This window comes from Podarcis filfolensis (genome assembly GCF_964270895.1).
Source record: "Podarcis filfolensis genome assembly, chromosome: 13".
Lineage (NCBI taxonomy): Eukaryota > Metazoa > Chordata > Lepidosauria > Squamata > Lacertidae > Podarcis > Podarcis filfolensis.
The window spans coordinates 5655501-5668463 of NC_139615.1; the positions used below are offsets into that span (position 1 = coordinate 5655501).

Consider the following 12963-nt stretch of genomic DNA (forward strand, 5'->3'; position numbering starts at 1 on the left):
AGAAGTCCAGCAGAACCAACAGGGACACATTTACCCCTGTCTAGTTCTCTCTAGGCATTGTTCACAGATAGTGTTATAAGGGGGGGAAACTGCTCCTTTTCCCTTATGGGGATCCAAGAGCCCGTATAGAGTCCTTACGTGGGTTCCCTATCGGTAGGAGAAAATTACAGAGGCCAACCAGAGTATATTGAGAAACAAAGCGGCTAGTAAGACTGATCTTTATTAAAAACTGTTGCAATAGTGTCCCCACTCACCACATGCAGAAGGGACCAGGAACAATGGTGTGCAAGCCCTTATATAGACTTTTGAAATTACCCACCTTGTAGCCAGAGACCACCCCCCAAAACACCATGCATACATCACAGAAGGAGGCTGTCTACAGCAGAAATCCTGTTTGCCAGGATATCTGTTACTGGTCACTGATTGCATTACCTGGGCAGCCTGGCCATTCTTTTGTGATGTTTAATACTTTAATTCCTGAATCCAGGTCACAGGCTCACCCTATGAGCCTTTTAAGACAGGATTTGCAAGCGAAAAGAGAATTGGAAGGTTTTCCCCATTTGCCTCCCTTACTGCAAAGGAATATCTGAGGTCATTGGGAGCGTCAAAATGGCTTCAGGATTGCTCTCTGATACTATTTCAGACACGTGGTTTATATGTGTTTGCCTTGTACATTTGTGAACATTTATTTTATATCTGAGATCTTCGAATTCTTATAACAATAGAAAGAACAGAAACACAGCAGTAAGTCGAGGCTACGTTTTGAGTGATTGCAGAAACCACACACACCACAATAGTGTTGGTCTGGTTTGAAGAGTGTGGCTGGTGTGGCTCCTGAGCGATGAAGTCTCTTAATAGTTCAGCTAGTAAAGTCAGTTTCCTTGTGTTCCCTTTTCTATTCGACTGTAAACCTCAACCCAGGGACTGACTTATGGGGACATTTTGACTCATGGGTACAATGACACATTTAGGTAGGGATGGAGAAGGTCCCTGCCTGAAATCTTAGAGAGTCGCACCCAGTTCATGAAGACAACACTGATCACGGTGGACCAGTGGCCTAACCAGGGAGAAACTTAATTTTGCTTGGATTTTAACGAGAAGTTCCCTAATTCAGACCCACAGAGAAACAGGGAGGGGCTGGCTTGGCACCATCCTGGTCCTTGCCTGGTCTGCCCTCCCAGCCGGCAGGTGTGTGTGCTTTGTGCTGCAACAGTTTGTTTGACCTTTGGAATACCTGGCTGCAAGTAAAAGTGTTTGTGCTGTTCACAGTATGGGTTACCGTTTGATCGCTGGCTGGGTGATTGCAGATTGGGCAGGCTGTGGCCTCATGATACAAAAGTGCCTAACGTTAGCAGAAATTGCTTGCCAAAATTGGTATTTTAGTCCAAACGACATACAAACATGTGTTTTTGGGGGAGAAAATTACACGAATATGAATTTTCTATGTTTTTATATAATTTTATTAAAATTTCTGTTTTACAATTTAAAATACTCATTTTGCATCCTTAAGATAGCAACGACTTCACTTCTTCTCTTACCATGGTTCATTTTACATATCACAAATTCCTGCATATTTTACAAAACTATGCCATTCAGTCTTCCATTATTGCATCCATCAAAACTTATTTACACTGTTGAATTTATCTTAATGCTGCCAATGTTTTCAGGTGTACACAGTTATTTCCCATATATTCAATAAACGTTTTCCAATCTTCTTTAGGCGTATGCTCTTCTTGTTCTCTTATTCTATATGTTAAGTCTGCAAGTTGTGCATACAGTGGTACCTTGGTTCTCAAACTTAATCCCTTCCAGAAGTCTGTTCCAAAACCAAAGCGTTCCAAAACCAAGGTGCGCTTTCCCATAGAAAGTATCGCAAAATGGATTAATCCATTCCAGACTTTTAAAAACAACCCCTAAGACAGCAATTTAACATGAATTTCACTATCTAACGAGACCACTGATCCATAAAATGAAAGCAATAAACAATGTACTGCAGTCACACAATCAATCAATCGGTAGCCGAACTGGGTTCCACACAGTCACAAAAACAAAACAAAAAGTGCCACAAAAACAAAAAGGCAAAAGAATAGCAAAAACAGACAGACCTCAGTGTAACACTCAAAACAGAGCATGTTTGGCTTCCATGAAAAGTTCGCAAACTGGAACACTTACTTCCAAATTTACAGTGTTTGGGTTCCAAGTTGTTTAAGTACCAAGGTGTTTGAGAACCAAGGGACCACTGTATTCTGTCAACCTAAGTTGCCATTTTTCTTTGCTTGGGACCTTGCTCATTTTCCATTTTCATGAAGTTTCTTAAAAACCGCACTGTGAATTCCTGTAGAAATGTAGAGAACTGGAATAATAAGAAACACAGTAAAACCGAATCTGACAGATCCATCTATCCTTAGACCTGACAATTTCCTATGTGTATTTCCTGATCCATTCCTCCAACTTTCTCTGTGTTCCTCCCCTTTGTTCTCAGGCTACCCTCCTCCCCCCAGATTCTCTGTGTCCCCCAAACAAGACATCTACAGAACTGGTGAACTGATAAACTTCACGTGCTCCGCTCCTGACCACCATAACATATCCGGAGTCACCTTTTTCAGTCACCAATGGATACTGTATTTCCAGAAACCTCCGCCCACTGGGGAGGCATTCACACATGCCTTGCGCCTGTCTCCCCAAGACAGCGGCGAGTATTCCTGTACCTACAATGCTATACAATCGAGAGAGCAATCGCAGGGAAGCAACTCCATCCATATTGCAGTGACGGGTGAGGCCTCCTTTTCCGGGGTATGTCTCTTGCAAAGGGCAAGCGGGAGCCCAGGCAGACTTTGGGCGAGAAAATGTGCTTAGCAGAATCCAAATACCATATTTTTTGCTCTGTAAGACTCACTTTTTCCCTCCTAAAAAGTAAGGGGAAATGTGTGTGCATCTTATGGAGCAAATGCAGGCTGCGCAGCTATCCCAGAAGCAGTGGCGTAGCGTGGGGGGTGCAGGGGGGGCCGGCCGCACCGGGCACAACATCTGGGGGTTAGGGTTAGGGGGCGCAAATCCACGGGTTAGGGGGCGCAAATTACTTGCCTTGCCCCGGGTGCTGACAACCCACGCTACGCCACTGCCCAGAAGCCAGAACAGCAAGAGGAATTGCTGCTTTCACTGCGCAGCGATCCCTCTTGCTGTTCTGGCTTCTGAGATTCAGAATATTTTTTTTCTTGTTTTCCTCCTCCAAAAACTAGGTGCGTCTTGTGGTCTGGTGCGTCTTATAGAGCGAAAAATACAGTACATGCTGAGAAGCAGGCTTTTCCATTCGATCTTTTCATATGAGTAACCTTTCCACACCCCTCTTTTCTTCAGTGTTTTGTTTCCGCAACACCATCAGTATATGTAATAATAATAATAATAATAATAATAATAATAATAATAATAAAAAATAAACTTTTCTTTATATCCTGCCCTTCATGGCCAAAGCCAGGCTCAGGGCGGCTAACATCAAATATATAACATTGGTATGTCCAAAATAAAACATGTCCCTGCCACCAGGGGTGGTAGAGAAATAACAAAGGGAGAGGAAGGGAAGTTTAAAAATTACTCATGAGTAGGAATTCAGGGAGATGTTTTAGAGCAGCGGATCTCAACCTGTGGGTCCCCAGATGTGGTTGGACTACAACTCCCATCATCCCTGACCACTGGTCATGCTGGCTAGGAATGATGGGAGTTGTAGTCCAACAACATCTGGGGACCCACAGGTTGAGAAAGAGCCTAGGACTTGCCGATCAGAAGGTCGGCGGTTCGTATCCCCGCGACGGGGTGAGCTCCCGCTGCTCGGTCCCTGCTCCTGCCAACCTAGCAGTTCGAAAGCACGTCAAAGTGCAAGTAGATAAATAGCTACCACTCCGGCGGGAAGGTAAACGGCGTTTCCGTGCACTGCTCTGGTTCGCCAGAAGCGCCTTAGTCATGCTGGCCACATGACCCGGAAGCTGTACGCCGGCTCCCTCGGCCAATAAAGCGAGATGAGAGCCACAACCCCAAAGTCGATCATGACTGGACCTAACTGTCAGGGGTCCCTTTACCTTTAAGGACACAACAGTTCGTGACCCGTGAAAGAGGTCCCTTCTCATTTCCTACTCCCCAAGTGTGATGTTCTCAGGCTTCCTTCTGCAAGACCTTTCCGTTGCATCAGCGGAGGGGTGAGGCTTGTCTACATCTTCCTGGAAGCTTTTATGTCAGTACTTCGATGTTCCCCCATCTCCTCCACTTCAGTCCCCATCATTCCAAGCAATAATGATTCATACTGGCCCCAAACCACAAACTCTGTCCCTCAACTTGGGCAAAATACTGGACTGCCCCAGTCCATCTATGTGGACCTCGGCCTCAATCATTTTGATTCAGGAAGACAGGAAGTTCCCTTATACTGAATCATGTGGGAATGTGTGCTGGTCCAGGGGGAAGGTTACCGTGGGGCGAGGTCCAGGACCTGAGTTGACGGTCGGCAGACAGTCCTCCTCGGGCGAAGCGGGGTCCACAGTGGGAAGCCGGGCAAGGACAGGAACTCTGGGGGAAACAGGACTGGATGCTGGCCGAAACAGCTCATCAACGACGTTGCTCCCGCAACCTGGGACCGGGCTGACTGGCCTTTATCTTCTCTGAGGCCAGGGGCGGTCCCGGCCCCCAGGAGACCCGCCTCTCCTGGCCTTAAGGCGAGCACTCCTCCTGGGAGAAACCAGTTCCCTTTGCCTCTCTGCCCTGAGCCTCTGCAGTTCAGGAGAGGCCGAAGGGTTACTGGGCCCAGGGGGAGACTCACCTGTAGGCACTGAGTCCTCAACCACCTCTGGAGCCAGAGTGGATTCGCCTGGTGCCTGCTCCTGAGGATCCGGCACAGGTGCAGGCGCTTCAGAATCAAGGCCCTGCCCCAGTTCAGCCGGCCCTGGAGGCGGGGACTCCTGTGCAGGCTGGGATTCCTCCAGTTCAGCCTCTGAATCGGATTCCCAGACCATCACAGAATGTTGTGGGTAGCAGGAGAGGATTTTTTTTATTAAATATTATCCTTCCTAACTCATGCTGGTTAGTTTATTCATATAGCAGAGTACACCCCCCTCTTTACACAGCCGGAAGCAACTTGCAGATTCGTTAGAATCTCTTAAGTTCTATTATTCCTGGTAAGACCCCTTTGATTCCCTCCTAAAAGAATAAAGACACAACAGTCTTCTTTTTAAAGCAACGAGAAGTTTACTCACATTCAGTTCACAGTTGGGTCCCTGAAGGCAGGATTTAGCTTAAGAGTTACAGATGAGGGTTTGAGTTTGTCCCATATGGGAACTCATCCCACATGCTGCTGGCTGAGGGGAATTCCCAGCCCTACCTGGAAATGGGAGGGATTGAATCTAGGACAAGCAGATAGATGATCTGCCATTGAGCCACAGCTTTTCCTCATCTTGTGGTCCCTCCTAACCCCCTCTCCTTTGTGGCTGGCTCCTCCAGATCCTCTTCCTTCTCCAGTACTGAAAACGGACCCTCCGTCCAGAGTGGTGAACGAAGGAGACCCCTTGCTCCTCACTTGCTCGGTCAAAGGAGGCGGCGTGGAGAAAAGATTCCATTTCTACCGGGATGGTGTTGAGATGATCTCCGACGGCGGTGGGTCCCTGTGGTTCTCCAGAGAACATGGGGGTGCCTCCCCAGGTGTGTCTGTCAACATCCTGAAGGCTAAGCTCAACCACACCGGGGAATTTGCCTGCAGGTATGAGGAAAAAACCAGCAGGGGGTGGATCGCCTCTCCGTGGAGTCAGAAGGTGTACCTCACAGGTGAGTGGTTTCCAACTGGTGGCAATAGTTGGGGGTTGGGGTCTGCTTTAGCGTTGGGACCCTCGCCCCTTTGATGTTTGAGTTCAAAGCCCCCCATAGGCTTTGTGGGATGTAATCCATGAGAGGCAGTCAAGTACAACATTCCTTGAAATGCTAGAGAAGACACGCGAGGGCATGTTTGGTTCAGCCAGTCGAAACTTCCTGGTCCTCCTGGCTGGAGCATCCTTCCCTTCGCATGTGATAGAAGGTGGGTGTGACCTAACCTGTCCAGGTAACAAAAGTGCAGTGGTACCTCAGGTTACATACGCTTCATGTTACATACGCTTCAGGTTACAGATCCGCTAACCCAGAAATATTACCTTGGTTTAAGAACTTTGCTTCAGGATGAGAACAGAAATCGTGCAGCAGCAGCGCAGCAGCAGCAGGAGGCCCCATTAGCTAAAGCGGTGCTTCAGCTTAAGAACAGTTTCAGGTTAAGAACAGACCTCCGGAACGAATTAAGTTCTTAACCCGAGGTACCACTGTACTTTTCTCTTTTTTGACTTCCTTCTTCGTTTGACCAGCTTTTAGCTAGGACTGCTCTGCTAGCTCTCAGCCAGTAGAAGCACTGGGATTATTCCCCCATATGGGGTAGATCCACATGTACATATTTGTAACTAAGTCTGCCTTCAGGAATCCAACTGTGAACTGATGTAAGTAAACTTCTTTTATTGACTTTGAATAAGATTGTGGCGTCTTTATTCTTCTAAGAGGGATTCAAGGGAACTTACCAGGAACGTACAATTCAATCTGAAGACAGAATGAATTGTATAATAGCGAGAGGCTCGCACGAGCCTGCAACCAGCTATCTGCTGTGCATGTAAAAGGGGGGAATGTAACTCTGCTAAGCAAAGGAACTTGCTAGCATAAGTTAGGGAGGATATTAATAAACAATATATCCTCTCCTGCCACCCTGAACATTCCCTCAGCTGATGGGGTCCAAAGCAAAGCAGAGCAAGATGTTTGGCACCAGCTTGGCTGCAGGAGTTGCCAGAAGGAGGAGTACAAGGCCCCATCCAACTGCCTTAGGGACTCCTTAGGGCTTTCTCCTGAGCCTATTCCTTCTCCCCAAGATATCCCACAAGGCAGCAGATGTTGAGGGTCAGAGTCCCCTTCCCAGGTTGATGAGCCCTACCTCCCCTCACTTCTCTCTACAGCATGTGCTGTGGTTCCCCGTCTGTGGAATACTCTCCCCAGGTAAGTTTGACTGGTGCCTTCATTATACACCTTTTGGCACCAGGCAAAAATGTTCCTTTTTAACCAGACCTTTGGTTGATCTGTTTGACATCCCATCCCAAACCCTTTAAAACGTGGCTCTTTTCTGGTGTGTGTGTGTGTGTGTGTTTATTCTGATTATGTATGTTGTGATCTTTTCTGTGAACCACCCTGAGACCTCTGGGTATAGGGTGGCATATAATTTCAATAATAATAATAATAATAATAATAATAATAATAATAATATGCAGAAACCGCCTTCTTGAATGTCGGACCCACTATTTGGAGCCTGTCTTCACATGTACTTTAATTTGCAAAACAAAACAAATCCTATTTTATATTAAAACAGTCATTATAAACAGATGGTGATATTAGCATGTATGATGACTGTGTTTTTAACTTCAGTGAATTACTGTTATTGTGTCTTCAACAGCAATGGCTACAATGGAGTCGTCGTCGTCCCCCCCACCCCAATTATTCATACCAACAGCCAAATCCTCTTCTTTCCTTTCTGCAGTTTGGGCACCAAATTCCTCTTCTCCACCCCTGCTATATGCATGTTTGGCGATTCCACTGGCGATCCTGATGATGCCTCTTGTTTTTTACTGCATGAGAAGGAAGAGAGGTAGGTGATGCTGAGGATCGTGGCCCTCTCCTGTCATTTCCTATTAGGGGATGGTGCTCTTCTCTGCGTCACGAGAGTGGTGGTCATGGAAGCAGTGTTGGTTAAAAGCAAGCATTTATTTTGTCTTCCTTCATATTGGATGTGGTTAGGGTGTGGGAGGGAGCCTTGCCTGTGTCTGTCCTGTGGAACTCCCAGCCACAAGAGGTTTATTTTCAGGACCAGCCCTGTCTCACCATCTTTCTTCTCTTTTTTCTCTCCATTTCCACTTTGGAAGCGTTGAAATCTGAACAGGAAAACAGGGAAGAAGCAAATTCCGAGTACCTTGAAATGTTCAGCGCCACTAGGAAGCCTCAGAGGTAATGGCAACTAATGCTAGTATAATACTGATGTGATGGGTGTGTGTCTTCATAATTTCTTATTTATTTAAAGCATTTCTTCCAAAAAGTGGCCGGCCAAAATAACAATGGTCGTGGCACACAAGGAAGAAGGGAGGAGCGAAATAGCCAGCTCAGGCAGCAGTTCAGTTCTTAAAGTTTTGAACATAGTTAGAGGCGAAGAGCACCCACAGACCATGCAAGGACATTCCAGAGGGGAGGAAAACTTGAACCCAGAGCCTGGCAACCTGGAAATGCAGGAGAGACTTATCAGTCAAGAGAGGGACAACGTCCTGTTGGCTGGGAGATAAAAGGATGAAAGGCGACTGGAGGAACAGGCAGCGGGGTGTGTCCCAGGCAGAAAAAGGAGCAAAGAAGATTCTTCCACAGATTCTTCATAGAATTGTAGAATTGGAAGGGACCCAGGGGATCATCTAGTCAAACCCCCCTGCAATGCAGGGAAATGCAGCTGCCCCTTAGGGGGATCAAACCTGCAACTTTGGCATAATCAGCGCCACGCTCTAGCCAACTGAGCTATCCAGGAAGAAGGACTGATAGGACAAGTTTGAGGGTGGCAGATAAGAAGGGGAAAATACATTTTAAAAAATGAAAAAAAAAATGTCCAGTAGCACCTTAGAGACCAACTAAGTTTGTTCTTTGTATGAGCTTCCGTGTGCATGCACACTTCTTCAGATACACTGAAACAGAAGTCACCAGACCCTTATATATAGTGAGAGGGTGGGGAGGGATATTACTTAGAAGGGAGGTGGGAATTGGTGATTGGCTGATAGGTGTGGTAAACCGACTGTTTACCACTATCAGCCAATCATCCATTCCCACCACCCTTCTGACTAATACCCCTCCTTGTCTCACTATATATAAAGGTCTGGTGACTTCTGTTTCAGTGTATCTGAAGAAGTGTGCATGCGCACGAAAGCTCATACCAAGAACAAACTAAGTTGGTCTCCAAGGTGCTACTGGACAATTTTTTAATTTTTATATATATATTTCTACAGCGCCAGACCAACACCGCTACCTACCTGAATCAGAAGGGGGAAATGATTGGCATGTCGGAGAGAAGGAAAGATGTCTGTAAGGGATGGGGTGGCTGGGACAGGGACAGAGCCAGTGGACAGGGAAAGGTGGGGGCAGAAGGGGCAAAGGGAGCAGAGCATGATTCCAGATTGCCGGAGGCTGGGCTAGATGACTCTTGGGGGGTCCCTTTAATTCTTTGATTCTATGATTCTAATGTCTATTCTGGACCCAGGAGGGCAGGCAGCTCCTGCTACATGGTTCTGTCCTCAGATAGATGCTTTGATGGCAGTTTGGACTTCTCACAAGAGGGGGATTAATCATTGAGTTACTTGGCCATTCACCTTTGCCGTGAGCTGCTGTGTGTATTCTCTGTGTAAGAACTGGGACGGAAACTGTGAAAACATTTAAAAATAAAATAAAATAGTTTAGCGAGGTTATTTTCCCCTCCATTCATGGCTGGGATTGGGAGATTCTTCCTGTCTATCATATTGAAACCATCACTTCCTCCATGAAACCTTTGACAATACAATAACTGCCTCCCCCCCCCCCCAATTTCTATTTAAGGAAATAGAAACTGAGCTATGGGATTGGCTGCTACAGGATGTGGTTTAGATGCCTTTTGAAAAGAGGTACATTCGTGAAGAATATTCTGCCAAAACATTTTAGTCATGACAGCTAAGTAGATCTTCACTGTGCAGAAGCAGTCTACCTCTGAATTGCTGTGCACTGGAGATAAGCAAAAGAGGATGGTGGCCTGTTTGTGAGTTGCCCAGTAGTGTCCAGCTGGTTGCTGTCAAAACTGGATGAAGCGAACCCTCAATTTGCTCCCAACATCCTTGGGGGAGCTCATCATTCTTTGAACATGTCCCTCAATTTCCTTCTCCTTTTCAGGACTCAGACGCCTTTTACTGCCTTGCCGCTCCCTGCTCTGCCGCAGCCCCCAAAATCGCAATCATGGATGGAGAGCGGAGCCAAACCGGCCGAAGACCAGGAGGAAGGTCTCTACAACAACATTCCCCTTCAGGGCAAGAAGAGAGCAGAACAATAGAGATTCTGAAGAAGAATGAGCCATCAGGGAGATTAAAATATTCAGATGGGGATTTACGACCAGGGAGATGGGTTGGAAGGGGTCAGGGAAGAGGGCAGTGTTCTGCCTTCCCCTGCCTATTCCAGCATACGGCTTGGCTCACTATCTGCAGCACTTTCCTCAAGAGCAGGGGACAGCAAACTTTTTCAGCAGGGGGGCGGTCCACTGTCCCTCAGACCTTGTGGGGGACCGGATTATATTTTGAAGGAAAATATAGGAACAAATTCCTATGCCCCACAAATAACCCATAAATGCATTTTAAATAAAAGAACACATTCTACACATGTAAAAACACGCAGATTACTGGACTGTCCACGGGCCGGGTTTAGAAGGCAATTGGGCCTTTTCCATTCTCATTTTAATCTTCTGACGTATCTAAGTACAGCTCACCCAATCATCTCCTGACCATTGACCATGCTGGCTTGGACAGATACATTTTGGTCCAACAACAACTGGAAAGCTACGGATTCCCCCAGCCTTGTTCTAGGTAGGGGACAGAGGGCCTTTTTGGTAGTGGCACCCTCCCTGTGGAATGCCCTCCCTTCAGATGTCAAGGAAATAAACACCTATCTGACTTTTGGAGGACATCTGAAAGCAGCCCTGTTTAGGGAAGTTTTAAAGACTTGATGTTTTTATTATGTTTTTAGATATTCTGTAAACTGCCAAGATGGGCGAGATATAAATAATAAAATTATTATTATTATTATTATTATTATTATTATTATTATTATTAAAGAAAAGGAATTGCAATAGCTAGATGTGCCATTGGAAGTTTATGTCCTTTGGCCTTGCTGGAGGTTAATCCAAGGATACAATCTGAGAGATTGCGTGTTCCAACATAGATGCAAAAATGCGAGAGTGTTGCAACATAAACTCTGCAACAGGTGGCAGCAGTGACAAATTTGAAGTACGCTCTCAATACTTCAGCCAACCAGCAGGCGAAAGCAAAGAGTCTCTAATACAGTAGATCCTTCTGGTGTCTGAAACATCAACTAGTCAGAAACCCAAGCAGGATGGAGGACTTGTAAACAGGGGCATTTGCAAGGGATTGGCGGAGGAGGCTGACAAGAGTGAGCTTGTGTCTTTTGGATTAAGGCTGGTTGCTTGTCTGAGATGTTCGGAGCCTTATTTGTGAGTTTGTTTGTGGGTGGGGCTGTGTGCTCTGCTAGAATTTCAATAGGGACAAATGTCAGGTTCTGACTTGGGCAGAAATAACTAGCTGCATCAGTACAGTGGTACCTCGGGTTAAGTACCGTACTTAATTCGTTCCGGAGGTCCATTCTTAACCTGAAACTATTCTTAACCTGAAGCACCACTTTAGCTAATGGGGCCTCCCGCTGCTGCCGTGCTGCCGGAGCACGATTTCTGGGTTAGCAGAGTCTGTAACCTGAAGCGTATGTAACCTGAAGCGTATGTAACCTGAGGTACCACTGTATAAGCTGGGGGCATCTGGCTTGCCGGGGGTACATGTGGAAAGGATCTAGGGGTCTTAGTAGACCACAGGCTTAACATGAGTCAACAGGGTCATATGGCAGAAAAAGGAAAAAGAAGAAAAGCTAATGCTATTCTAGGCTGCATCAACAGAAGTACAATGTCCATATCAAGGGAGCTAATAGTAGCACCCTCTTCTGCCCGGGTCAAACTCCACCTGAAGTATTGTGTCCAGTTCTGGGCACCGCAATTTAAGAAGGATATCAAGAAACTGGAAAGTGGGCAAAGGAGGGCAACCAAAATGATCAAGATTCTGGAAACCAAGGCTTAGGAGAAATTGTTTTGAGGGAGTTGGGTATGTTTAGGCTAGAAAAGAGGAGACTGAGAAGAGAAATGATCTTCAAATATCTAAAGTGCTGGGAGATGGAGCAAGCTTGTTTTCTCCTGCTCTGGAGCGTAGGACCCAAAGCAACTGCTTCAAGTTACAAGAAAGGAGATTCTGACTCAACATCAGGAATAACCTTTTGAGGGCAAGAGCTGTTTGACGGTGGAACGGACTCCTTTCACTGGTGGTTTTTAAGGCAGTGGCGTAGCGTGGGTTGTCAGCACCCGGGGCAAGGCAAGTAATTTGCGCCCCCTAACCCGTGGATTCAGCATCTTAAAAAGTAGAGACATCACCTTGCCAACAAAGGTCCGTATAGTTAAAGCTCTGGTTTTCCCAGTAGTGATGTATGGAAGTGAGAGCTGGACCATAAAGAAGGCTGATCGCCGAAGAATTGATGCTTTTGAATTCTGGTGCTGGAGGAGACTCTTGAGAGTCCCATGGACTGCAAGAAGATCAACCCTATCCATTCTTAAGGAAATCAGCCCTGAGTGCTCACTAGAAGGACAGATCGTGAAGCTGAGGCTCCAATACTTTGGCCACCTCATGAGAAGAGAAGACTCCCTGGAAAAGACCCTGATGTTGGGAAAGATGGAGGGCACAAGGAGAAGGGGACGACGGAGGACGAGATGGTGGGACAGTGTTCTCGAAGCTACAAACATGAGTCTGAACAAACTGCGGGAGGCAGTGGAAGACAGGAGTGCCTGGCGTGCTCTGGTCCATGGGGGTCACGAAGAGTCGGACACGACTAAACGACTAAACAACAACAAACCCGTGGATTTGCGCACCCTAACCCCCAGATGTTGCGCCCGGCCCCCCTGCACCCCCCACGCTACGCCACTGTTTTAAGGAGAGGTTGGATGGCCATCTGTCATGGATGCTTTAGTTAAGATTCCTGCATTGCAGGGGGCTGGACTCAGTTCTAGAATCCTTTTCTCTTTTTTTTGGACAAAGTAATAATCATAAATAAAAA

General features: G+C 46.5%; 1 protein-coding gene across 1 annotated transcript in view; it reads left to right on the plus strand.

Annotated features, from left to right (window-relative positions):
* Window positions 1-10458, plus strand: part of LOC310746925 (uncharacterized protein) — a 68784-nt gene extending 58326 nt beyond the window's left edge. The window contains exons 4-5 of the mRNA XM_083581180.1: window positions 7956-8037; window positions 9982-10458. Coding sequence (XP_083437306.1) covers window positions 7956-8037; window positions 9982-10138 — 239 coding nt within the window. The 3' untranslated portion in view covers window positions 10139-10458. The remainder of the gene's footprint in view (window positions 1-7955; window positions 8038-9981) is intronic.
* Window positions 10459-12963: the final 2505 nt, after the last annotated feature.